This window comes from Aulonocara stuartgranti (genome assembly GCF_965226115.1).
Source record: "Aulonocara stuartgranti genome assembly, chromosome: 17".
Classification (NCBI taxonomy): domain Eukaryota; kingdom Metazoa; phylum Chordata; class Actinopteri; order Cichliformes; family Cichlidae; genus Aulonocara; species Aulonocara stuartgranti.
Genome location: NC_138953.1, coordinates 13686695 through 13712598, shown reverse-complemented (window position 1 = coordinate 13712598; position 25904 = coordinate 13686695). Strand labels below are relative to the sequence as shown.

The 25904-nt window shown below is 41.2% G+C and overlaps 1 protein-coding gene across 2 annotated transcripts; it reads left to right on the top strand.

Annotated features, from left to right (window-relative positions):
• Positions 1 to 13: 13 nt before the first annotated feature.
• On the top strand, positions 14 to 25593 carry LOC309691879 (insulin-like growth factor-binding protein 3). Of its 2 annotated transcripts, none has more exons than XM_082509904.1 (4): positions 14 to 479; positions 4075 to 4318; positions 7128 to 7247; positions 20910 to 25593. In XM_082509904.1, exons 1-4 carry the CDS (start codon positions 122 to 124, stop codon positions 21079 to 21081), a joined length of 894 nt encoding a protein of 297 aa, XP_082366030.1. In that variant the 5' UTR covers positions 14 to 121; the 3' UTR covers positions 21082 to 25593. The 2 variants fall into 2 exon arrangements, with proteins under 2 accessions (XP_082366030.1, XP_082366031.1); XM_082509905.1 differs by having other exon boundaries at positions 21 to 479; positions 4075 to 4322.
• The last annotated feature ends 311 nt before the right edge of the window (positions 25594 to 25904 follow it).

The following is a 25904-nucleotide window of genomic DNA, read 5'->3' as shown; positions in this document are numbered from 1 at the left end:
ACTTCGCGTAAAAGAAAATACAGATGGAGAAGGCTAGCCAGCTCGCTGTGTCACAGAGAGTCCCCTTAAGCCTACGTGACAACTCACATACTGTCCCTTTGTGACCAGCTTAATCGGTAGAATGCCCGATGTCTGTGTGCTTTGTCTGGTTGCCGCGCTGGCTGCATTCGCCCGGCTCGCCGGCACTGTGGGCCCCGTGGTTCGATGTGAGCCTTGCGACGCCGGCGCGCTCCTGCAGTGCAAGCCGCTGCCGAAAGACTGTGTGGAGCGGGTGAAGGAGCCCGGCTGCGGCTGCTGCATGACGTGCGCCCTCGGAGAGGGACAACCGTGTGGAGTGTACACGGGGCGCTGCGGCTCCGGCTTGACCTGTCGGCACCAGCCCGGGGAGAGCAGACCCCTGCAGGCTCTCCTGGAGGGACGGGGAGTGTGTTCGAGTCCCAAAAAACTGAACAGCGTTCTCATGCCACCGCAAAAAGAAGGTGGGAAGTCTTTTCTTTTCTTTTTTTAATGATTCTCTGACACCTTGTTGCCCGTGTGTGCGTGTTTGTGTGGGTATGTTTGTGTGCGCCCCTGAATGCTATTATGCATTGACTTTGACAGGCGCCCTGCCCATTAGGGTGCTGTTCTTCGCTGACCAAGTCCAACAGTTCCCTCCTGGGTTAAATGTGAGGCATTTATAGTGGCTGGGCTAAAGATGCTGTGACAGAGCTGCTTGTGATTAAAAAGCACAAAGAAAGATGCAAAAACGTATTTTCCGGGCTTTTTGGCAAATCACAACAATACGTGTGTGTCTGTGTTTGGGGGTGGGGGGTTACATTGCACAATTGTGCGCTGGCCTGCGTTAAACAAATCCCACTAGACTCCTAAAAGTTTGACTTCATAACAGGAGTCGTGACTTTCTAAGTTGGAGGGTCCCACGTCAGCTAATACTGCTTTCCTACAAGTCCCTTTGGAACATCGTCCGTAAATACGAAACAGAACACGAGGAGTTTTATGATTGACATGTTACACTTGAAAATAGTTTTAAGAAGAGGACACTACTGCTCCTTCCCTTTCTTCATAATGCACACAGTAGCATATGCACACACAGAGTCCCCCAAACCAGAATTTGCCATTTATATTCTGTAAGTTTATGGTTTATAGTATTTAGCTGAGGCCCAGTGCAGACCATGTCCCTATCTGCTGTGAAGCCCTTATGTTAAAGCTAATGGATTCTTGGACACAGCATGGATGTGCACAGTATGTGCTTCCCTGGTGCAGACAGCCTAGATCACAGCTGTCAATGTCATTTTATATCTAGGGCCAATACAGCCCACTTTGATCTTATGTGGGCTGGACCAGTGAAATTCCCCTCACTCATTTTTTCTACATGCCTCTGTAGTAAATGGAAAATATCTGTCATAACTATGGGGTCAAACTGTAAGTAGTAAATGTGTAAAATACAGATATGTATAACTTAACTATTTTGATTTAGTATAACTGGATGTGACAAAGGTCTTCATAAATAGGAAAAGCTGTAAAACTTGTGAAAATACAGTTAAAAGTCCAAAATGTATGTCCTTCACATTCTCCAAAGGTATCCAAAGGGCCGAATTGGCCTCCGGGCCTTATGTTTGATACCTCTGTCTGACAAAACAGGGATGAAATTCCCAACGCAAGTATTCAAACACACAATCACAGCCAATTAGCATTGAATACCAATGCTAGATTTCTTAACTGTCACACTGAGAGCCATCCTATGCCTGGTCTTTTATTTAAATGTATGGCTGCTGCTCACACTAGTCAAATGGCACACATGTCACCTACATGTGAATACACATGGTTGTGCGTCTGGGCACACAACTGACGTCAGGCACCCAAGAGCCCATGTGTGTGTTTTCTTTTTCCTGGTTGTTTGGTTTGGCCACACTAATGCGTGGTGTACAAGCACTCAGCAGTGACAGTGTCATACAAACATAAACACACACACACACACACACACACACACACACACACACACACACACACACACACACACACAAATACAAAGTTCTCATTCTTTCACTTACTTTCCAGCTTCCAGATCCACCTAAAATAAGAACTACCAGTAACAGTATTGACATGGGTATTGATCTGTTTCCTTCTCCATCTGCACAACTGGAGAAGAGATCCAGAAAAGGAGGCGGAGAGGAAGAAAATGACCCCAAGTGCCCCTGTTGGTCAGAGTGTGTTGATGCAGCTCAGCGGTTTCCACAGCCATGTCCCCAGATTCAGCACAGGATCTCCTCCCAGACATTAACAAGCTCTCCTCCTCACCGCAGTTTGTGCTGTTTACCCCTGTGCTATTATACAAACAAATTGCGTAATGTGTCAATCTAAAACACCCCAGACTTCCTAGAAGGGTTATAAAAAAGTTTATATTGACAATAAAAAGGAATGCTTGCAGAAATCTAAAACAGGGCATAATTCTTTTGTCCCTGCTTGTGGACATATATGGCTGTTATTGAAAAGTTTGGGGCAAAACATGTGGAGGGTGCCTCAGGTTGAAAGGCACTTTCAGATTCTGCTCTATTGCAGCACACGCTGTTGTTGACATCCAAGTTGTTGTTCTCAGTTCTCGTGAGCCTGGGAGACTGTGGAGCTCCACCGCATCACTAACTGATCAGGTGGTCACAGAGAAAGGGTGGGCTGCTAGCCTGCCTGCCCACACGAGCTACACCCCTACATGCCCGTCCGCCGCCCTCACCACAGCTCTTAAACACAAAATCTGCTTTGAGTTAACAGTTTTAAACTGTGTTTGGGTGTGTATGTGTGTGTGTGTGTGTGTGAGTCGTTGCATGTGTGTTCCCATCATCCCTCTGCCTCTCCAGGACGTCGTCTCTGAGATCAGTAAGCTCCTTCCACTGTGGCCTTGCGGTGGTGTGGTCGACCGGGTGGCACATGGGTGGTAGTTTGGTCCTCTCCTATTTCAGTGAGGAACATCTGAAGCCCCCCTCTTCTTCTCAGACAGATGGTCCCTGCTTTGCTGTGTTTAACGATTTGACAGGAATCTTTGCCAACACCACTGGCTATTAATATACCTGTCCCAGCCTTCTCCCCACCTTATATATGCACACATAAACATATATACAACCGTTTCTTCTAAAGGTCCTTAAAAGGTCTTGTTTACGCTCAGTTCCTCCTTGTGACTCTATCTCTTGGCCTGCATACTGTGGAAATTTGTGGATATGAAATTGTCATGTTTCTGTTTATTACTTGGCTTCAATTCTGGCTCCAAACATCCCACAAGGCAATGAGCTAACTTTATTTTGTCTGCTTTTAACAGGGTCCTCATGCACAGTCAAGAATTTCCTGCTGGATTGAATGAGCACAAGCGAGCATTTTGCAGTCATTTTGTAATATGGCAATTTCTATACAAAACAGAACAGCGATGACATGTTGGCTTTTGATTCTGAGGTTGCAGCTTAAGCTCCACTTGTGCTTTAGAAAAGAGATAATAGGAAGATGTTTCCATTAAATATTAATGAAAAAAAGAAATGGCAATTTTACGTCCATATCAAACAAACCTAAATACACTTTCAATTCAGTTTCATTTATACAGCGCCAAATCACAACTACAGTCACGTCAAGGCGCTTTATATTGTAAGGTTAACCCTACAACAATACATACAGATTATTGTATGTACAGAAAAAAAACCTACAATCATATGACCCCATATGAGCAAGCACTTTGGCGACAGTAGGAAGGAAAAACTCCCTTTTAACAGGAAGAAACCTCCGACAGAATCAGGCTCAGGGAGGGGCAACGATCTGCCATGACCGGTTGGGGAGAGAGGACTAGGCTGACTCAGATTTCCAAAAGCTTCTTCTTTACATTTAGACAACTTAACACCTAACAATCTCTGGTGTCTTTTCTTAATTTAATCCAGATATGACAAGTTTTTAAACTGACTTGAGGGTTGTAAAATTTTTACAAGAATCAAGACAGAGAATCAACCATTAAATGTCACTATTTGTCTTTATTAAGCACCAATTTATATGTATGAAACCATAAAATTGTTAAATTGAGAACTTTTCTTTGCACTTTCCATGTAGAAAATGCTGGAAATCAGGTCGAAGACTCTGTCAATGTCACCCAGACAATTCCAGTGCTGCCTGGCGTGGGAACTGTGAAGGATGGACATAGTAGGGGCTCGATGGACACCAGGCCTCCTTTGCACAACATATTAATTCAGAGGGGTGAGAACAGGAAGACCCAGAGCTACAAGGTGGAATCATTATCAGGAGGCGCCAATACGGATGTGCACAACTTCTCTGTGGAGAGCAAGAGGGAGAATGAGTATGTAAGTCACACCAGGCAATGAGATTTCTGTTAAAACTATGAGATTATTGCTGTTTTGGAAAAAAAAATACCTGGAATCTCACTAAATATATAAAATGCCCATGCCTTTCTTTGTATGTATTGTTTTGGGGGCATTTTAGCCTGACTTTAATAAGCTAGTGGACAGAAGACAGGAATGCTGGGAGAAGGACCAGGGAGAAGACACAGTAAATGCCCTCAGGGAAGCTTCAAACCTAGGCCTCAGTATTTAGGCCTTTACACACCAGACGTGTAAAATCTGTCTGACTATATCATGCGTTAATAGTAGTTTAAATTATGACCTCGTAATTTTGCTGGACAAATTTGCGGCATTTATTTTTTCTAACCAAGTTTGATATTTCAGATGTTTTGAATCTGATTAAACAGATTTGAGTAATGAGGCCACTGTAACAATTTTGACCATAGCTCATAATGTGCATCTGTACAGTAATAGTAAATAGTAAAGTAACACTATTTTTCCTCAGACGAATTTTCCCCAAACACAACACTTTCATTGTGGATATACATTACACGAGCAGTTCAGATCTGAAAAATTTGTTATTTTGTGTCACTTTTTTGCATCATGTGGATTGCTGAATCAGCAATCCAAATGCTTATGGCCATTTTTATTTGCTGTCAAATAAAAAGTGTTTACCAAAAGGACTACTGCACACCTGCTTTCTAACAACACTGCCTTGCACACTGCCCATCCCAGTAATGGCACAAATCCCAAGATGAGACGAAAGACTAGTGTCACAGTCTTAGCAGAATTTATTTATTTTTTGCTAGCCAATTAAAATGAGCTCTTTAGCCATTTTGTAGCACTATGGGGGAAAACAACTGCAACCAAAACAAAAACAACCAATTACAGAAATGAAAGTAAGTTGCTACTTGAAAAGTCTGCAACTGAGAGTTGTTAGGAGGTTGTTAGCTTGCTAGGTTTTTAGCTAGCTTTTCATCTGTCCTAGCTCTTTTCACTGCAATAATTATTGTACATTAAGACTAATATTGATTTTTGAACTCAAAAGTAACAGTAGTTGGTCAGCTGCATTATTTATAAGTACTTTTTATTAAAACTGTGCATCATAAAAATTATATATTCTGGGAAAGCAGCCTAGTCATAGAGTGTAACAGTCCGTAATAAAAATCCCATTTATATTCTCCACAGAGATTTTCATTATGAACCATAATTCTGTAACCATAAAAGCAGACTTACTGTGAGCTATTACATTATGACACAATGTAGAAATTCAGCATGATATCCACCTTGATTTAATACAAAAGCATTTTATTCATGATGTCATGGAAAATAACTATAATTGTAAACTGAAACAGAGATGTTTCTGATTTGTGAAGGCGATTGCAACCACAAATATTTAAACTGGCAAACTTCAGGTCACTTTTATACACACGTACAATACAAACTACAATATGTATGCAAAGCTATTATTATATGGCACTGATAACAAATATTTTTGAGACATTACATTTGAGAAAAAGGTTGGAAGTCGATCACTGTGGAATCAGGGATTTGCAATACATTATTTTCTTTACCATTAAAAGTAAATATGTACAGTCTTGTGGCGTTGCCCCTCCCTCCATTTCTTTTATTATTATTTTTTTCCAGAAGAAGTCTTTTTATGATTATGATTTAGCCTATAGCTAATCAGCTTGGTTCAAGGCTTAAAACTCTTTATATAATATTCCAGAAAATGAGAGGGAAATGCAGAGCAGAACTCTTCACCGTGTTTCAAACAACAGAACTTTTTTGCTAGCTAATTAACTCACCAACTTTATTATATTTTTTAACAACATTAAGTCTGGATAAGTTATTCTGAAGAAATGCCATTAGCAGTGAAAATAGAAGAGAGTTCAAATCAATAGCTGCAATCAAGACATGTATTATGCTTGCTGATATGCCACGATGCTGCGGCACCATTTGAAGCAGTGAAATGTAAATGATGATATGTGTTTGCACGTTGTTGAGGAATATTTGCAACCCAGGTTTCAACAAACTATACCAAGTTCTGACACTATTTAGTGTTGAATTAACAAAAGAAAGCTCTCTATAAAGATCTATAATCTATAAAGAAGCAAACTGTGCATTAGCCAGTTTGTCTCATAGATAAAGTAGGTCAACATTCCACTGTGGCCCAACTATGATCGCATAAATGCATACTGTCAAGCCATGGTAGGTGGTATGAATGTGTAGCTTCTTTCATGTGCAGGAAAGAAACAAAATACAAACAATATGGCAAATCTCTCATTATAGCGGAGCTATACGGTGCAATTTGTGGTCCAAAAATCCACAGGGTACTTTTATGTTATCTACTATTGTTTAAACACCAGTAGTTTTGATTACAAACATTTTGTAACAGAAGGTACCACTTTTTCACAAAGTGACTATCTCATTTTGGGATTTAACCTCTTCAACCTGGACCTTACAGTGTGTTTGTTTCTGCACTTCGACACGGGCTCAGCATAGGTTGCTCAAACTTACAGAACTTTATTTAAAACTGCAGGAAAAATCCAGAAGCTCAATGGCATGTTAAACATATTATAAGAATAAGTATAAGAATAATGGATTACATCAGAATTGATATGATACGTTTAGCTTTGGAGCCGATTAGTAGGATAAAACATTAAAGGTTCAACACGGTACCTTTTATAGGCTTTGATGTTCACCACAAACTTTTGAACTTGCATGGCTGTGCCCGGTGTTCTTCCTGTTTGTGAATGTGTAAGGATGGCGGCCTAATATTAATGCTTTTGTTTGCTATGTTGCTAGGGGCCATGTCGGCGGGAGATGGAGAGCATCCTTAACAGCCTTAAAATCAGCAACGTGCTTAACCCGAGAGGCTTCCGCATACCCAACTGTGACAGAAAGGGTTTCTACAAGAAAAAGCAGGTGACTGGTTCTCCCTGCTGTTTTATCTCTGTTGTTTCTTTATACCTCGTCTCTGTCCCTCAAACACACACACACACACACACCTGCGGACATACAAATAGACCCACCGCATGCCTGAACACTTCCAAAGAATCCTCAAAGACTCATCCCAACCACCCACACTTACACAATCCCCCTTTTTTGCAGCCCAGGTTGCCTTGACAGCCACATCAACACTATATTATCAGAATGGCTAATAACCATGTATTACTCCAGTAAATGCACTCCAGCCGTCTGACTCATGCCTCACAGGAAATGAAGTCGGTCAGGTGTGTTTGTGGGTGTGTGGTGTGGGAGAGTATGGGGGGTAGGGATGTAAGAATGTGGTCCAGGAGTGTGTGTGGCATGGTAGATGTGGCAGCAGGGGAGTATATGTATGGCGCTTGTTTGATGGCAGTAGTTTGGTGTGGGAGAGTAGGTGTGGGGTGCTGTTGGCGAGGTAAAAAAACAAACAGGCTGTCACTGGTTTAGTTTTTCACGTTCGTAGTGCAGACTGGGGCCACCCATAGGCTACTCATTTGAAAGATGGCAGGGGGGAGCAAAGAAGCTGACATTTGGCAGAGCACTGTAGGTGGGTGACATGTGCTGTGACCTGAGGGAAAAAGGGATAAGACGGCGGAAGGTGGTGGATGAAGAGGAGGGCTTGTGGGCCATTAGTGAGACACACAATGTGACAAATACCACTATCCAATTTCCTGGGGTGGGGAGTCTTATCGGAGGGATTCCACAAGCCCATTCTGAGAAAAGCATGAGTCACCGAAAACCCCCTACAAGCACCATGAGTCAGAGTCCAACTCAAGCCATAACACACACACAGAAAAAAAAAAGAAAGAATTGTCTTCTAAATTCTTACCTCACTCTTTCCCCACGGTCTCTCCACAGTAGTTTCATTGCTACTTTCATTAAAGTCAGCCTCTACCTTGCTCATTTCCTGGATTCCTTCAACAAAATATCTACCGGGAAAGTGTCAGTTCTGGTTGGAGTGTTTGCAAATGTGTGTGTGGCAGTGTGCCAGCTCCTGTCGCCCTTTTCTCAGAGCACCAGTGGGGTGCGGAGTGTTGTGTTAAATCCGTCTCAGGGGATGTGCCTTCACGGTGTGTTGTAGAGATTTATGACCGGAAACATGGTGAAGAGGAGACCGTGTGAACCGTCTAGGGTGACAATACTTTGAAAAGAAGGGAGCAGGGAAAGGAGGTGGGAGGGATGAGGTTGGGGGGAAGGACTAAACAGAGAAAAAAGTAGCATAACTTTATACCTAATATGCAGGTTCTGTACCTCTGTATGAGTATATCCCCTCAAATATGAAATGCTGTAGAAATGTAGCTTTTTATTTAACTTTTAGCGATGATGGCTCAGGGGGAACTAAAATTAAGAACTTTAAGTCAGCGTTTTGCATCCTTAATTGCGTTACAGCACTTTTGAAGTGCTTGTCAGGAAGACGCTGATGATGGATTAAATAACATTTTCACACACAGATTCACAGAAGTGAAAAAGGAGAACAGAAGTTATACTATTCCAATTGTGTCTATGTTTCTGAAGTTCCAGTAAATAACTGTGTGTTTATCTAAATCTGAATAGTGCATGCTGCATGTCCGTATCTGCAGCTTAAGATGAAAAGCCCTTAAAGGCCACATATAATTGTCATTTGATTTTTTTTTAAGTACAACAGCAGACAAAAGCGATTTAATAGATGTTGAATTTCAGTTGCAGTTTTTTTATGACAAGAGTTTTTTTTTCCACAACTTTTGCTTAAAGTACTATCACGTCCGACAGTTGATAATACAAGACCTCTTCCTGGTAGTTTCAGGGAAACCAGAAAGTCCTGTATTCAGCTTAGGGACTTTTTTTTTGAAAGGCAGGAGCTCAAACCGTTTTATGTGCTAAGTGTAACTGCTTTTCTCATTGAAATCAGGAAATGGGCCTTAAAGATTTTTTCAAAGTCACTGCATGTGGGCGGGCATGGATTTGACTCATTTCAGTAACAGTTAATTCTAACAGTGACATTTTTAATGGCCAAAGACAAAAAAAAATCAATTAAATAACCACTTGATAGCTTATATAGCTTATATTTCTGCTGAACTCTCCGTGTAATTTGCTCAGTTGTTGCAGAATGTATCTTTCTGGGATTATGCTGGCATGTTTGTTGTTGAGCCATTGACTGTGAAAGGTTTTAATTAGAGTTGGGGAGTAGAGAACGGCATGTAATAAAACTAGTAATTTAACAGCATTTTCCCGGAGCTTGCTGGTAGTTAATTAACTTCTAAAACTAAAACTAAAATTGTGGGCCATAAAAAGACTGGAAGTTTAAAAAATATGACTTGTCTACTGTAATGAAGGCTCTTTTCCTGTCCAGATCCTTCCCACTATGATGGCATACCCAGGTGAAGATCCTGTCATGGTACTGTGGTGGCCATCCATAGGCATCCATAAGCTGTATTGCATCAGCAGGGGTCATTGTTAAAATGTGATAACTTTTTTTGTAGTGGGCTGAAGCTGGACTTTGCCCTTTGCCACTATTTCTATTTGCATTTTTTTTTTTTTTTTTTTTTGGATAGAATTTGTTGGTTCAGTCAAAGTGCGGTCAAGAAATGGTGGTGGTCTCAGGCCATGTCCACACTAATACGTTTTCATTTGAAAACACATCTTTTTCTCTTTGTTTTGGCCTTCCGTCCACACTGAGGCGGCGTTTTGAAAACGCCCTCCAAAGCGGATACTTTGGCATCACAGTGTGGACACAGCGTGGACAGCGAACAGTGTGGACAGTGAACCTGGAGCCTTTTTGAAAACGATGACACATTTTAGTCATGTGATGCAGTCGTGTGACCAATTAAACTAAGATAGTGGAGGCATTAAACAGCAGTTGTTTTGTTTGCTCTCAATCTATTAAAGATTGATATCAGTCTGTACATGCTCCAGATAGGTTTTTTTCAAATTCTTTAATTCTCACTCGCTTTTGCAACTTTGCACTTTTGTGTTACTCACAGCAACAACTCCACCTCATTGTCAGTCCATTTAAAAAAAAGGTCGAATCGTCTTGCGTTTCACGCATGCGCAGTACTGGCGTGTAAGTGTTTTCGACCTTTTCAATGTGGACGCACAACTCTGTGAAAGCGACTGAAAATGATAGTGCAGACAAAAACACCGTTTTCAAATTCATCCAGGCTACTGTAGACGTGGCCTCAGGATCTACTCTCTGCTTTTTGCAGACGATGTGGTTCTGTCATCAAACAGTAACCTCCAGGTCACAGTGGCAGTGGGGTGGTTTGCAACAAAGCGTGAAGCGGCTTTGGTGAGAATTAGCACCTCCAAGTCTGAGGCTATGGCTCTCAATGGGGAAATGGCGGCATTCATACTTGCCCCCAATGGAGGAGTTCATATCTCAGGGTCATGTTCATGGGTACCCTGCCATCCTTTATGATGGAAGGATGGTGTGGTGTCTATGATCAAGAGCTGTGTGCGAGGAGCTCATTTCCAGTCAGGGCAGGAAATAAGTTTCTTGTTCCGACTCTACAATAGAGGCAGGTTGAGGAGCTTTGTGATTCAGAAGGGATCCTTCCACATTGGAAGAGCTGGTCTAGGCATCTGAATAGGATGCCTGCTGGTTGCCTGCTTAGTTAGGTGTTTTGGGCATATCAATGTGTGGGCTGATCTCAGGACTAAACCAGGATACACTAGAGAGAGAGTGCCTCTGGGCTGGTTTGGGAATGCCTCAGAGCCTAAGTGCCTGCCATGGATAAGTGACAGAAAGTGGATGTTTGCCATCCCTTTTCTCTTCCAGAGACATTTATAATAAAATAGGATTTGTAATGTGTCCACCCTCATTGCGGTCTGCTGTTAGATTTTTAGAGGACTGAATGCAGTTTTCATTCCATTCCATCATCCTTCTCCCTGCATAGCTATAGGAGTATGTAAATGAAGACATTTATGAAAACAATGCGTGGCTATGAATATGGCTTAATGCATTTGTCAAAACAAAGTAGACGCTTCTGGCACACCATAACTTACTTCCAAGACAACAAATTGTGAAGCTGTCAAAGCTGACCCTAAAGACACATGCGTTTGGTCAAACATTGTTGCACGAGTCAAACAAAAAGGTTGTTATGTATCCTGCAAGTGTTGCTGGAGTTTTAAACAGGTAACCCAGTGACGACCCTAACTTTAACCCCAACCCTATATTTTTGAGAAATATATGGTTTTTGAAAAAAAAAAAAATGTAAACAGTTTTTAGGATCAGTTTGAATAGTTATTTTCTTTTTTCACTGTTAGCCAAGACTTGAGAAGAACATTTTCTTAAATAAAATAAGTTAGGTTATAGTTAGGGTTAGGGTTTGAATTGTCATGAATCCATAGGCAACTTGTGGAACATGTGCAAAAGGGTGAGTGTGGCTCAGAGCTCATACAGCAATGTCATTATAGATAAACAAATGTTCAGACAAGTTGTCGCATGCTATTTGAGCTGAATGAGTTATTCTGCTGCGTGCAATACCCCCACCTGGACTCAAGTCTCTAGAAGGCAGGGTTCTGACTCACAGACATGTATGTAAACCCAAAGCTGACTCAGTTACCAACTGAATAATGTACATTGAACTACTTTTGTCTCAACAGTTTAACATTATTTTACACCATTGGTTAGGTTTGCTATGGTTCAGCTTGTTCCACTGTCAAGTTAGTGGTAATTTGGAAAACAACACTTTCAAAGTGGTTCCCCGGCACTATTTTTATTTAATCATATTTTGGAAAAAGAAAAAGTATTAGACTATTTAGCTCCTATGGACTGTCCATATAAGTGCATATACTCCCTCTCAAGTCAGTTCCTCCCATCCTGGAATGACTCCAACTCCACTATAATGAACTGTAGGTAGCAAGGTTAGTCGTGGCTCTACTGCAGCCCTGGTGAGTTTGCTTGCGTGGCACATGGACTGTTTCACTATCCGAGACAGATTCTAGTAAGAGTCGCTGTATAGCTAATTCCATTTTTCTAGAGCAGAAGAAGAATCACTGTCCCAGTTGCATTCTGCAGCTATGGGGTTTAAGTGTCTGGATTTTAGCTAAATGACACTGAGGTCCATCACAGCACTAGTCAGACTAGTGTTAGGGGAAGGACTAGAGATAGGGGGTTAACAGCACCTGAACTTTCAAAAATAAGAGCAATAGAATGAAAATGAAATAAATGCTGAAATAAGTCATAATTAATTTATTCCTCCAATAAAAAATCTATGTGTCGGAAACACTTCAAGTTGTGTTAATCATTCAAGCTTCATTCAACCTCTGTTGCTGTACTTTTCTATTTAAATGCAAAATGGTGCAGCAATGTAGCCAGTGAGGAGAGTGGAAGCAGTAGCCTTGACCTCTTAACATTCACCCAGTCACAGGTGACTGGTTTAAGGGTGGGGTCAGGGTTAAGGTTAGGCTTCCATCTTACCTCTTTGGCATACCCATGCTCACGTATCAACCCTATAGTTGTGTTATTTTCATATAAGAAAGGTACGTGCCATTAGCAAAAAACTGCAAGGAGGAACCTATTTTTAGCTGGAGTTATATGAATTGGCTCAGTATCCCCATTCAGGCCAGGCATTCCCAACACTGACCACTCATTACATCCCTCAAAATCTCACTCTCTCTTTAATTCATCATTTCACCACCCATCATTACCCCCATTGTGCCGTGCCTACGGTCATCCACACATCTTTTGTTCTGCTTGCCCGCTCCATCATTCCGTCCATCCTGCCCTTCCACCCACCTGGCTTTTCCTTCCTTGTTTGGACAGGAATCACCCTGCAGAGGGTTGTGAATGGAACGACAGTGTGTGTCTCTGTGTGTACTCTTTTAGAGTTTTGAGTGTGTGTCAAGAGGAAGAGGAGCAGGAGGAGGAGGCTGTGGGTTAAGGATTTGAGCCAGGTGCCTGTGTACCCTTCTGCGTCCTCATTCACTAGGTCCTGACACTGCCAGGCCCATAAGGGTTGACTTATTGAGCGTGACTCAGAAGGATCTGTGGAAATGTACACACCAACCACAATGGCTTTATAATAACTGGCCAACCTTTGGGGATCCAGACAGCTATTTTCACCCTGTCTCTCTCTAGTTCTCTTCCCTCCCTAGATTTATAATCCATCTCTCTTTCTTCTTCACTTTGAAATATAAGCCCCTTTTTCCAGTGTCTCATGCATAATACGCAGAGCAGGGGAATATTTTTATTATTGATGCCAACACAGTACCTAAATTTAGATGCCGATAACCAAACTGTACTTCTCAGTAGTTTTACTTGAGCATATTAACATTTTCAATAAATAAAAAAATCCCTTTTTCATGCTGCAAATTAGGCAACTCTGTAAAGTCCTGAAAGGTGTTATTCATATTCTTGTCAGAGGAATTTCCATTTATTTTCATATTTCAGATAAATGTTTGAAATGTATTCAGTTTGGTGGCAAAGTAAAGGAAATGTGTGATGATGATATTTCTGATGCTAAAAGTAAATACCTAATCTTTTATTGGTGATTGCGGCTCGTGAGAACCAATATTTAATAGCGCAAACAAAACAAAGTGACAGACCTAAATCACCTAAATCAAAGTCTGAATCAGTTGCCACAAGGTGTCAGCAGCAGCATCCTGTAGTGTAACAGTAGTGATACAGCGTAAGTCAATATGTAAGCACAACAGCAGCATAGGTGGTGTTTTTCTCTGAAATTTTAAGTAAAAGTATAGGTTACACACAAGTAAAACTTTGAAACTCTTCCCCAACCTTGTCACACAAAAAAGCTGAAAGTGAACATTATTTTCTACCTACAGTATTGTGTTATGTCCCGGTCTAGGAGTACAGAAGCGCAACAAAGGGGTTCAAAAGGGTGTCCCCACCCCGTCCCATAAGCCAGACCCAATAGCCATTTTATCATTAAAGGTGAGGTTTATTGCTATACCAATAACACCAAAACTGAAAGGATAAACTCCAGGGTGAACAAAGGCCAAAATAACAAACCAAACAAGCTATTCCCGAAAAGTGCTACCTCAACCCTACATGAAACAAAACCAAACAAAAGACAAGTGCTACCTCGAACTCCCTAGCTTCATAAACAAGACAAAGCGTCCAAAATTATATAGACAGTTCACCTCTTCTGCTTTAGTGCTATTTACAGATGGACACGACTATTTACAATACTATATAAAAAACCTAGTTGTTGTCAAAATACACACAAGATCAAGCACTGCAAGTTTGGAGGCTGAAGACAGATCTGCTGCTGCCAGTTGCTGCCAGGGGAACAACTGCTGGAGACGGGCTTTTTGAAGCAGCCAGTTGATAATAGGGGCCAATCAGCAGCCGCCAGACCAAAGCCAGCCCAAAACAGCTCAACCAATCAGGAGGACCTGGAGAGACTCTTAAAGGCACAGAAGACACATACAAAACAGTCCAGACATGCTGACACACACTAATTCAAAATATGGCTGTATCTTGGGTCCACCTTTTTAAGTAGTTGCTTAAAGCCCTGCCTTAAGCAACTACTTAAAGCAGCACCATTAACTCCATCAGTAATCCATAAACGATTTATTCTTCCTCTCATATGGAATGCAGATAGCAAGCGCTCCGGCAGTGCTGGGTTTGAGCCATTTATTTATTTTTTTATTTATCTTTCCATGCTATGTGTTTTTGCCTCAAGTGGTGAAACAAGTTTGTTTCTTCCACTTTTAGCAGGAAGATCTTTCTTGCATATTTTGCATTGTTGGGGTTGCTGAAGTAGCTCTCTGTTTAGGCTCTCAGATATGCCTGTCTTGTCGTTCGTGATAGGGAACGTAAATGCACAGTGCTCTACCATTAACAGTAATGTAAATATAATTTTTTTAACATGAAAAAGTATATCTGTTTTTCAATAAATTATAATATTTCCAAAGTTACTGACCAAAAATAATGGCGATTATTATTTTTGCTTTAATTGAACTCAATTACATGTGCCAACAAACATGTATGAATGTTTTTTGGGAGGTATACATCCATTAGCTGCAACATTAAAATCACTTGCCTAATATTATGTCTCAGCTCTGTTCTGACAGGACATGCTGGCAGAACCTCTGGGGGTGTCCTGGTTGTCACTGGAATGTTGGCAGTGTTTCCTTTAGGATTCTGTGTGTTACTGGATGCAGACTGTGGAGCAGCGCATCCATAGACACTTGATCAGGTTAGCATCTTGTACTGCGAGAGCCTGCTCTTATTGGGGTGTGCCATTGGCATTTTAACCCTTTACAGCCGATCGGAGCGGACACGCTCCATTTTGCGTAACTATTTTTAAATCCCGGTAGCTCTGCAACCACATAAGCTAGCGCAATAATTTTTTTTGCATATGAAACCGGAGGAGTTGTACTTACATCTTATGCCATCAGCTTGTCCTAGGTCACAGTTTCCTTCCACATATAGCTTTGCAAAAACTGCATAAAAATCACTTGCAGCAACAAAAACATGATATTCCAGAAACACGCTTCGCCGATCCGATCAGCTGTTTGTAACACTTCCTACGTCCATCAGCGCTAACTATCACATGACCGCATGACCTGCCCGAAACCGGAAGTGACGTCATTTTGCGGAAATGTAGTTTTTTTACGATCGGGGCCTTATTAGCCTATACTTGTGTTTTAAAAAGTTATGTTTGAGTTTATGACTTTCTGTGTCGTTTCTGGGATGCTTAGGACTCATATTGCACTGCTGGAAATAGTTTATTTTGATGCATATGCTGTTATTTTGCAAATTTGCACTATAATATTTATTTTCGTTTTTCCTGCAGTGTATAAAAATTGGTGTATTTCAAAAGTAAAACTATGAAGACACTCAAAATAAATTTCCTGTGGTGGGAAACTAGTTTGTGCAACTTTTTTGTATTTACAGTTTTGAGGGATGAGCCTCTTAAATTTCTCTAACTAGAAATATATGTTAAAAAAACAAAAACGATTTTCAATTTTTTTGTAGTTTATTGCACTTTTTTGCAATTTATGTAATTATTATGCACCTAATGCAGACATATTATTAAAGTTTGGGCTATAATGGTTGTATTGATGTATAGCAACTTGAAATGCTCCCAAAAATGGCTCCACAGCATGTAAAAATATAATATAAGCTCTGGCGGACTTGGTTCTATGGTAGGTCTTAAAGGGTTAAGATTCATAGTACGTATGTGTCAAATTAACATTCACATAAGTAGTTAGACTTAAGGGTTACCAGGAGAACACAGAATGATCCATGTTATTCACCTACACATTTTTTTCCCAAAATATCCCTTTTTGCTTTTCGCTAAAACAGAGTAGGGTCTTGATAAGGATTATCAGCTATGATGACTTGGATCTCAGAGGGTTAATGTAGCTGACTCTGTCACACTAACTATATTACACTATATGTAACACTGTTGTATCTAAAAGATAATCAATGTTTATCATAATAATATTAAATAGATCGATGTAGCTTTAACACAAGTAGAAATAAATGAAGCTTTAATGTGCAAATATTGGCTAGTAGGTGGTTATGTTTATGGTTAACAGATAGAGTGCTTAACAAATTATTGATGTTATAAATTATACATGTCAAAAACGTGTTTGAAATTAGACATGACTTTAATCACTGAGCTGAGTTAAATTAGTTATTAAATTAAACCCAAACTTGACTACCATTAAAATGAATTTTCTGCTGCAAGTAAACAGCAATTTGGCATTTGAATTGAATTTGAACTGTAAAACAGTACATTTGGAAATTATTATTACATGAAACAGCAATAGTTATATTTTATTAGTAAATACTTTTTAATCATCTTTAAAGAGCTTGTGCAAACTGGGGGATGAGCCATTAGAGAAACATCAAAAATTAAATATGTAATTTTTAATAATGTTAATAAACCTTACATTGGGTGGTGGTCTAATAAATTTGTTAAGCAGTGTATATGTAGAAATCTTTCTCTTAGAGATAATCGTCCAAATACACTGTTTTAAATTTACCCTCTTCTCCCTCTATGGTTTGACCACATCGAGTCATTACTTATATTGATCTCCCTTCTTCCAGTCTACCACTTTGTAAACTTGTGAAGCAATATTTAAGACTCTATTTTAAAGTTTGTGTGTTGCCAATATTCTAAAACAAACAAATTATTCTGGAGTTCTCTTCACTTAGACACTTTTTTAAAGAAAAAGCAATATCCTGCAGCTACTCCCAAATGCACTTGCAAGCACATACAGATGCCCGCTTGATTACATAAATACATATACATGCGCCCATACACACACACACAAACACATTGCATTTTATGAGCTGGTGTTTATCCAGTGGTCAGACCAGGCTCTTTTTAATGTGCGTGAAGCCCAGCAGCCTTGCTGTTAGCTATTAAGATCAGCATTACAAGAGCTTGCATTCATGCACACAACGCACATGCATGCACACCTCATAAAGGTAGCATTATGGCTTTGCAAGGTAGATGAAATATGCTTTGTTTTTTGTTGCTTTTTTTAGTGACAACCATGTGGACCAGGCAGGGCTAGTTTTGGGGCTATGAGGCTCAGAATATAGGGCATGGGATTTAGGCTGGCGCAGGGTTTGGACTCTGCATGTGATCGGGTGACTGTGGAGGCTGTTTGAGTAAAGCAAACTCATCGTTATGTTAAGAAACCAGTTTGAAATGATCTGAGCTTTGTGCCATGGCTGTTATGCTGCACTAAGCCAGCATAAGATAGATACACTGTGTCATGAAGGGATGGACATATTCAGCAGAGAGAGTACATCCATGGAGAGTAAGAGAGAGTAAGAGAAATCAGGTGAAAAAAAACAAACAATGAAAACCATCCACTGCAGCTGCTGTCTGCTCTTTTTGTGCTACTTTTTGTTAACTTTTGTTCTCCCTTCTTGGTGAACTTAGCTGTTGTTCCCTTTCCAGCTTTTCAACCGGTCAGCATTGGCTCTGTGCGCAGCATCATCTGTAGTGACATTCACTGCTTAGTGGATGTTTTGTACTTATGCGTGTGTTTGGAGTGAAGCACTAAAGAAAGGACTGCAGAGGCTGGAATAGAAATTAAAAGGTAGCCAAGCAACAGGGATAAGCACACATGCACATTTTTCCTCTCCTTTCCATCTTTCCAAGGGGACAGGAGTAGGAAGACGATAACAACCAAAATACTGAGTTCACAGACAAGAATGCCTGGATGATGTTAGGGGCACATGTGGTCGTGTACCTATCTCCAGACTCCACTAGTTGTTAGTGAGGTATTTTAATAGATTGCTGTCTCTATAAAGCTGCCTTTGATCATGCACTCAGGCTGTACATGAATCTTGATTACACTGGAAAAAGGACACCTGATCACACTCCATCTGTCTCCCTGTGCCAAGGAACATTGCAGTTTTGTTTACAATGTTTACTGATAGATGTTAGAAATCTAAGTATAGCACTCAGTTTGAGATTGAAGTGCAGATTTTCAGCTTTTAATTTGTTGTTTTTTACATCCCTGACTGATACACTGGCAAGTTAAAACACTTTAACCTGTGTCTGACTTCCTTCACTGCTCGGGCCATCACATTAATCATTTTACTAAAATGCAATCTGACACTTTCCCTAAATGGGGTACTGCATTCATTTAGTTTAGTCTTTTTTTTTCTTTTTTTTAAGAAAAGTTGGGCTTAGAGATTAGAGATTCAGGTTCTCAGGTCATCATCAATGATAATTTAGACCTAACAGAGCTGTGGGTGATTGGTGTGCATAATGTAATAAAAGTTAAAAATTAAAATTAAGTATGAAAGGCTGAGTGAAACAGTGTTTGAACTCATGCAGAAAAGACATAGAAAGTGTTGGTGTGCAAAGAAAAACATATGTGCTCTTTACAGTACTGTCATGGTCCTGGGCCATGTTGGCCCAGTGTTCTTAGTTTTCTTGTATGTTTGTATTTTGTTCCCTATTTAGGCCATGTTTCCTGAGTTGCCCTGTTGTGTTGTTCCCTAAGTGTTTTCCCTTCGTGGCTTTTACCCCCTGTGTATTTATGAGCCCTCGTCTCTCCTTATGTTTTATTCCATGTTTCCCCAGCCCGTTATGTCTTTTTTCCCCGTGCTCTCTCTCCTCCTGTCTGAACCTCTGTACTTCCTGTTTGACTCTGCCCGTCTCCCGTCAGTGTTATGTTCACCCCGCCCTGTCTCGTTATGGTTATCTGTGTCAGCTGTGTTCCCCGTGTGTTCCCACTTTCCTCGTTAACCCTCTGTGTATTTCTGTCTGCGTCTCCTCTGTTCGGCGTCGCGTTCTCCCTCCCTCCCTGTTGTGTGGATCTTCCTGTGTCTACCTGCGAGTGTTAGTTTACTTTTCCCCAGTTTAGTTTTGTATTTCCTGTGTTCTGCCGTGCCAGCATTAAAGCTGTGTTTCTCGAGTTCATCCCCGTGTCTGTGAGTTTTGCATTTGGGTCCTCCTCCTGCTTGCCACACAGCGATCCATGACAAGTACATACTTTCTGATCACACACCTAGACTGCCGGTACTTACCGACGGTTGCCATCGAGGCAGACAGGCGTATCTCGGTCGTGGCTGGACTTCTTACCTCTCTCTCACCACTCCCACGGTGGGAGATGATGGGAGCTAAGAGGAGTGGGACAATTTGAGACCTGAACCTGGTTTAACTGATTGTGCTGTTCCATGTGTACCCCCAAAATGCACCTCATAAAGTTGCCACTCTACAAAGCCGAACCTCCTGTGGGACATCTGATATTACTGCGTACATGTGTGGGAGCAGGTGGGGGGGTGGGGGTATGTGTGCAGCACATACAATTCTTGTTTGTGTGCTGCTGCGTATTTGCTAACGTGTGTTTATACTCACATGCGCCCCGTGCACTGGGGCAGGCCATAATTAACTCCAGATGATTTTGAGTGCCTGCCAGCTTCCCAGAATAGCAGCACTGGTTTGCAGCCCTCCAACTGGCCTTGGCAAATATTTTAGCAACCCCATGTTTACCTTCACACTCTACACTCTCACTCACTCAGAGCATTCCTCATTCCAAGCGCCTCTCTATCAGAAATAATCTGCTTTTTCATCATTTACCCCCAGTGGCCGGTAGCACAAAGTAAACTCCTCCACAGCACCTAAATTGGGCAAACTCAACAGCATGCTGCCCACACATAATGCTGCTGCAAAAGCTCTCCTGCTCTAATCATGATGCATTTATTACTGTCTTACACAAAGCAAACCCCTGCATTGTGTGTGTTGTGTATCGCTGATGTTTTACTCACATAAAAACTCAGGTAGCAGGGCATTCCACTCCGTGATCGACGGGTTTGTCTAATGAGAGTTCTGCTGAGGCATGACTTGGCCTGCTGACAAGCATCTGAGATCTGAAAACCAACAGAGGGATGGGGTGTTATTATAATACAAGCATGCACATTGAAGGTGGTGTTGTTAAAGCTGTGTCAAGGCATTAATTCCTCTCCGTGGAAACGCTAATCTGTTTTCCCAGTGTGTCTCAGAGGGATAAGTCCTCTGCTACCTTTTTAACCCCACCCAAACTAGAGGTGGATGTCAAAGCTCGATGAGCGATGATCTTGCTTATGACACCGGTTGGTGTACCTTTGGTTCTGTGAAATCGAACAAGTGGCAGACTAAACTTCTTTGTCTTCTCTTCCTCGTGTTTTTTTTACAGTGCCGTCCGTCCAAAGGCAGGAGGCGGGGCTACTGCTGGTGCGTGGACAAATATGGGCAGCCTCTCCCCGGCTACGATGGCAGGCAGTGGGGCGAGAAGCAGTGCTACAACCTGGAGAGCAAATGAGAGGATGGAGGAACAAAAAGTGGATGGAAAGGGGAAGACGGTGTAATATGGGGGAGGGATGGGCGAGGGGGTGAGGGGGGCGAGAAAGAACGAGATCCCACTGTGCTCTTGCATTTAGTTTTATGTAAACATCTGAAGGAACTCTGGACCTCTGATTTCAGGTCCTGCTTCTGTTGGAGGGAGGGAAGGGGGGACTAGGGGAAGGTGAGGGGGAGGGGTAAAGGATAGCGCACAGCCTTCTGTCCATCACAGCTATCTGTCCTGTGCTAGGGGGAACCACCTCTGTCCTTTTTTTAAAATAAAGGTTTAAGCTGAAAGCTGGGGAGGGGAGGGGGACCCGTCAACTGCACTATTCTTTTAGAGAGAGGAAGGAGGGATTTTTCCACTCACTTTAAAGAGGAGTTGTTTGTGACTGTGACCTGCACCCCCACCTCTTAAAAAACCAACGCCATTGTTTGTTTGTTTGTTTGTGTTTGTGTGCCCATCTGCCAGTTAGTAACTGCGTGTGTGTGTGGCTGTGTAACATGCATGCACAGCTCCATGTCTGCATGCAAGTGGCGTGTGAGTTTGTGTGTTTGTTTGTGTAAATACTGCATGTCACTAAACTCAGTTTAGAGATGTCTGACTGCCCATCCCCAGGCCCTGCTCCATTAAACAATGCAGAAAAAACATAGCACTCTGGCTCAGGGTCCATTATTAAGTGAAGGATTATAAAATATTAGATGGTAGGGCTTCAACTTTTTAGTGCAGCTCGGGGGGCAGCCTTGCTGTTTCTAGTTCCTTGTTACTAACCTGCAGGGCAAAGGGATTGGAGGCAGTCCATGCAGCCACAGTGCCTTAAAAACTAGCCTTTCATTACCTCTTCTTCAGATTCAGCTCTTCCTCTTCTTCAGTAGCATAAAGCAATACTTCACTGAAAAGCTACCTTATGAGTATCGTGCTTGACAATTTTGAGGCTTGCATCTTTGATGAGGAGAGCAGCTATAACTAAAACAGTATACACAAAGATCCTGATACAGTGCCATGAAACAGTATTTTCTCCTTCTCTTCTCCCTTTTTTTGTATATTTGCCATACCCAATTGTTTCAGGTCATCAAATGAATTCTAATATTGGACACAGATAGCCAAAGGAAAGACAAAATGCAGTTTTCAAATAATGTTTTTGTTTAGCAAGGGGAAAAGCTGTTCAAACTTAGCTGCATCTGGGTGCATTTCAATGATATTGGAGACGCAAACCCGAGTGCAGAATTTATAAAATTAGGAGCTGGCTAAGGTGATCCTAATTTTTTTTTTCATTGTGGAAAACAAAAGTTTTCAAACTTTTCCAGGCCTTAAACCTGATGCGTATTCTCCCTCATAGTAAATCTATAAAAACAAGGCGTTTAGGAAAACAGTGAATAAAAAATTGCTTTTCTAAAAAAGACAAAAATTGCAGTTCAGTATTGAATATTACATAAAATAACCTATATATAAAGTTTCTTTTAATGGCAGAGATGCGGAAATGTGTGCATGTAGCACAGAGCCGTGGCTCAGTGTCTAAGTGTCTTAATGAAAATGTGCGTTGAAGCTATTTAGAATTCTTATCTTGTTTGATCTGCTGCTCACCATAAACAAGCACAAACAGAAGTTTTGGATTTTTAACTGTATTTTCATAAGTTTGACGGCTTTTCATATTGATAAAAACCTCCTGTTTTGGCCATTCATACTAAAAAAAAGTAATGGGATTTCTGCTCTTCTAGAAAATCCTGAATGAGAATTTCCGACCATCAGTTTGTGCCATGTGCCCGAAGGGCACGTAAGGTAATGCAGCAATACAATACATTCAGGGCACCCCAGCAAGTCCACCTCTGCATGGCTCAAGAAAACAGTGGACTAGGAGTGAACTAGTCGAGGTCTAGTCTGATTAAGATGCTTTGGCGTGACCTTAAACAGACCATTCATGTTCGAAAACCAGGGCTATCTCTGTCTAACATTAAAATTTGTTAAGTGTGATTAAAATGCAAAATAACAAAAAAAATCAGGGAAAAAAAGTTTTCATGGCACTGTAAACTTCTTAAACTGCTTTTGAAGGAAAGTCCAGTTCTTCGGGACACATTTTAAGAGTGTAAACTTATAGTTCTATTGGATGCTAAAGCTACGTTATTATTACGTTATATCTACAGATGCTGCTTGGCCAAGGAGACAATGCAATAAAGCTCCTGGAATACAGTTTTTGTTCTGTTAATGTCAAGTGATCACAGAATATGTAAGAGGGAAGATTTTCTGACTCAGTATATATTTTGTCTTGTCTCCCTCCCATCACCCCCAAGTGTTCATGGCAGATGGCTGCTCCTTCCCGAGCTTGGTTCTGCTCAAGGTTTCTTCCTGTTAAAAGGGAGTTTTCCTTTCCACTTTTGCCAAGTGCTTGCTCATATGGGGTCATCTGATTTTGGGGGTTTTCCCTTTATTATTGTTGGGTTTTTACCTTGGAGTATAAAGTGCCTGATGTGACTGTTGTTGTGTTTTGCAACTATTGAATTGAATTGAATTGAATTGAATTGAATTTCACCAGCTTCTGAAAACACATCCACTAAATTGGCATAAAAAGAAAGAAAATGATACTTTATGAAGGTTGGTCAACTCTTTTGTTGATGTGAAAAGCCAACCAAAGTGAAAATGACAATGGGAATGAGCAGTGGAAAGATGGCTTATGTAGCAACAGCAGGAATGGTTAGTGGAATTTTGCATATTTTTTTGGTAACTGCAGCTGCCAGTCCCTGCAGCAATAGCAAGTCACAAGCTCTTCAGAGTGTCCTGTCATGCTAACAGGTTCACGTTTGATATCTGAAAGACATGTTTTCAGAGGAGTATTAAGCACTTGCATGCTGCTCTGCAATTTTAGGGATCACTTTGGCTAGTTTAACTTCTCGTCTTTCTTTTTGGTGCCCCTGCTGTTCTTGTCTTCATCCATGTCCCCCTTTGGCCTTCAGCCCCTCTGTCATACATCTTCTCACTTAGCCCATCCAACCCTTCTTGTCTTCACCCCTACTGTTGGAAGGTGTGTCCAATCCGTGTGCCTAATTTCCTCTCTCCAGCACCCTGCCCACCTCCAGTACTCCTCTCTTGTCAGTGATGCAACCTGGTGTAGGTTTTTTTTTTTTAATCGGGGTGAGCCCGGTATGACTGGCTTGCATTGCCACAGGTGCCAGCTGCCCCTCATGCTTCAAGCACAAGCACTTAAAGCACTTTAGCTGCACTGCTACTTGTCAATGCATGCAGTTAAAGACAATTGGACCTATCAGCATCTGCATTCCTTTCCTAGGTAATGTCAGATGAAAGAGTGTGATACAGTTTGAAAAACAACAACAACAAAAAACAATACTAACCTATGGAGGAGGAGGAAAAAAATGTAAGAAAGAAAGAAACAAAACTACACCAGGACTTCTGACAGCAAACTTAGAGATCAGCCCCTTTAGAAGTTTTCCATTCAATGCAACTATTTCTTTTCTCTTTTCTTTTGGTTGTTGTTGTTGTTGTTGTTGTTTCTTTGAAAAAACTTGCTTGTATGATCGTACGCCAACAAATCTCCACAAGGTGAACACGGCACCAAATATGCATTCACACAAGTGGTAGGGGGTCCGAGGGAGGAGGTGTGGTCCTCCTCGAGGAGCTTCCTGCCCTGATGCTCTCCTGCGTCCTGTGTAAAGACTTGAAAAGTGGAGAGAGCGCCGACAAAGAATGCTTGCCCAGTAGCTTGGTAGCATAAAAAACATCGGCTGTAAACTTCCTCTAACAGACAGCAACATCTTAGAACCAGCCTGTTGGTGCTATATCCAATCTATTCAAAGACTTGATGTTAAGGGGGAGGACACACATAAAAATATGTTTAAGCTATTCCCTCCCTAATATTTGTGTGTCTTTTTATATATTATTATTATTATTATTATTATTAGTATTAGTATTTCCTGGCCAGCTTTGTGTCTGACTAGACATCATGTACAGTACGTAAAAATAAAAAAACCTTATTTATATAAGAAAGAACTATAAGCTGATCCAAACTTCTTATGAACACCAGTGACTCACCAATTGCACAGCAAAAGTCTATGATTCAGTGTACTTTGGGGAATATAATCACTAATGAATGTTTTCTTCTTTTTTTAAATCAACCTTTTCCTTCTGTTGCTCTTTGGATAGCTCTGTGCACATCTACATCAGTCAGACATTCAGATACATCCTCATCGTAGTTCACTGCTTCTTAAGGCCAGTGAACCTCTCACCTCTCAGTAAGTCAGTTCTCTCCATGCACACCCAGCCATCCTGCCCCAGTCTGTTAGCAGAGCCAGGGTCACACTTGTGTAATGTCACCTTTTATCTTTTCCTTTCTTGCTTTTGTTTTCTTCTTGCTGGTAAGACTCTTCTCTGTTCACGGGTAAATGTATTCAAGTTTATCATGCAATGATTTTTTTTTTATCATAGCTAACTAGAAATCACACAGCTATTATTTTTCTCTGAGAAAGGAGATGATTTTGAATATTTAATGTCTTTTTTTTTTTTTAAATAAAAATGCAACACATTTTAAGCTGCTGCCTCAGTTGTGTCTTTTTCCCCACTTCTCTGACTTGTCTTCATCTTAATTTCAGGAACACTATTTTTTTTTGTGCTCCTGTTTTTTGAATGCAGTTGGGCTCCCTTCAGTCTTGGAATGTGTCAATAAGGATAAAGCAAAGGTTCAATTTGTAAAGAACAAAAATAAATGTGGTGGTGCCAGGCAGGCTGGCAGTGGGCATGAGAGGTTGAAGCAAATTCCTGTGCCCGACCAAGGCAAACAGAGAACAGGTCAAAAGGCAGCGCAGAGCTGCTTGTCCCAGAGAACCGGCTAAAGTTAGAAAA

Coding starts and splice junctions, on each gene's coding strand:
- LOC309691879 (XM_082509904.1), top strand. CDS start 122: ATGCCCGATGTCTGTGTGCTTTGTCTGGTTGCCGCGCTGGCTGCATTC. Junction 480..4,074: donor CATGCCACCGCAAAAAGAAG/GTGGGAAGTCTT, acceptor CTTTCCATGTAG/AAAATGCTGGAAATCAGGTC. Junction 4,319..7,127: donor GAGAGCAAGAGGGAGAATGA/GTATGTAAGTCA, acceptor CTATGTTGCTAG/GGGCCATGTCGGCGGGAGAT.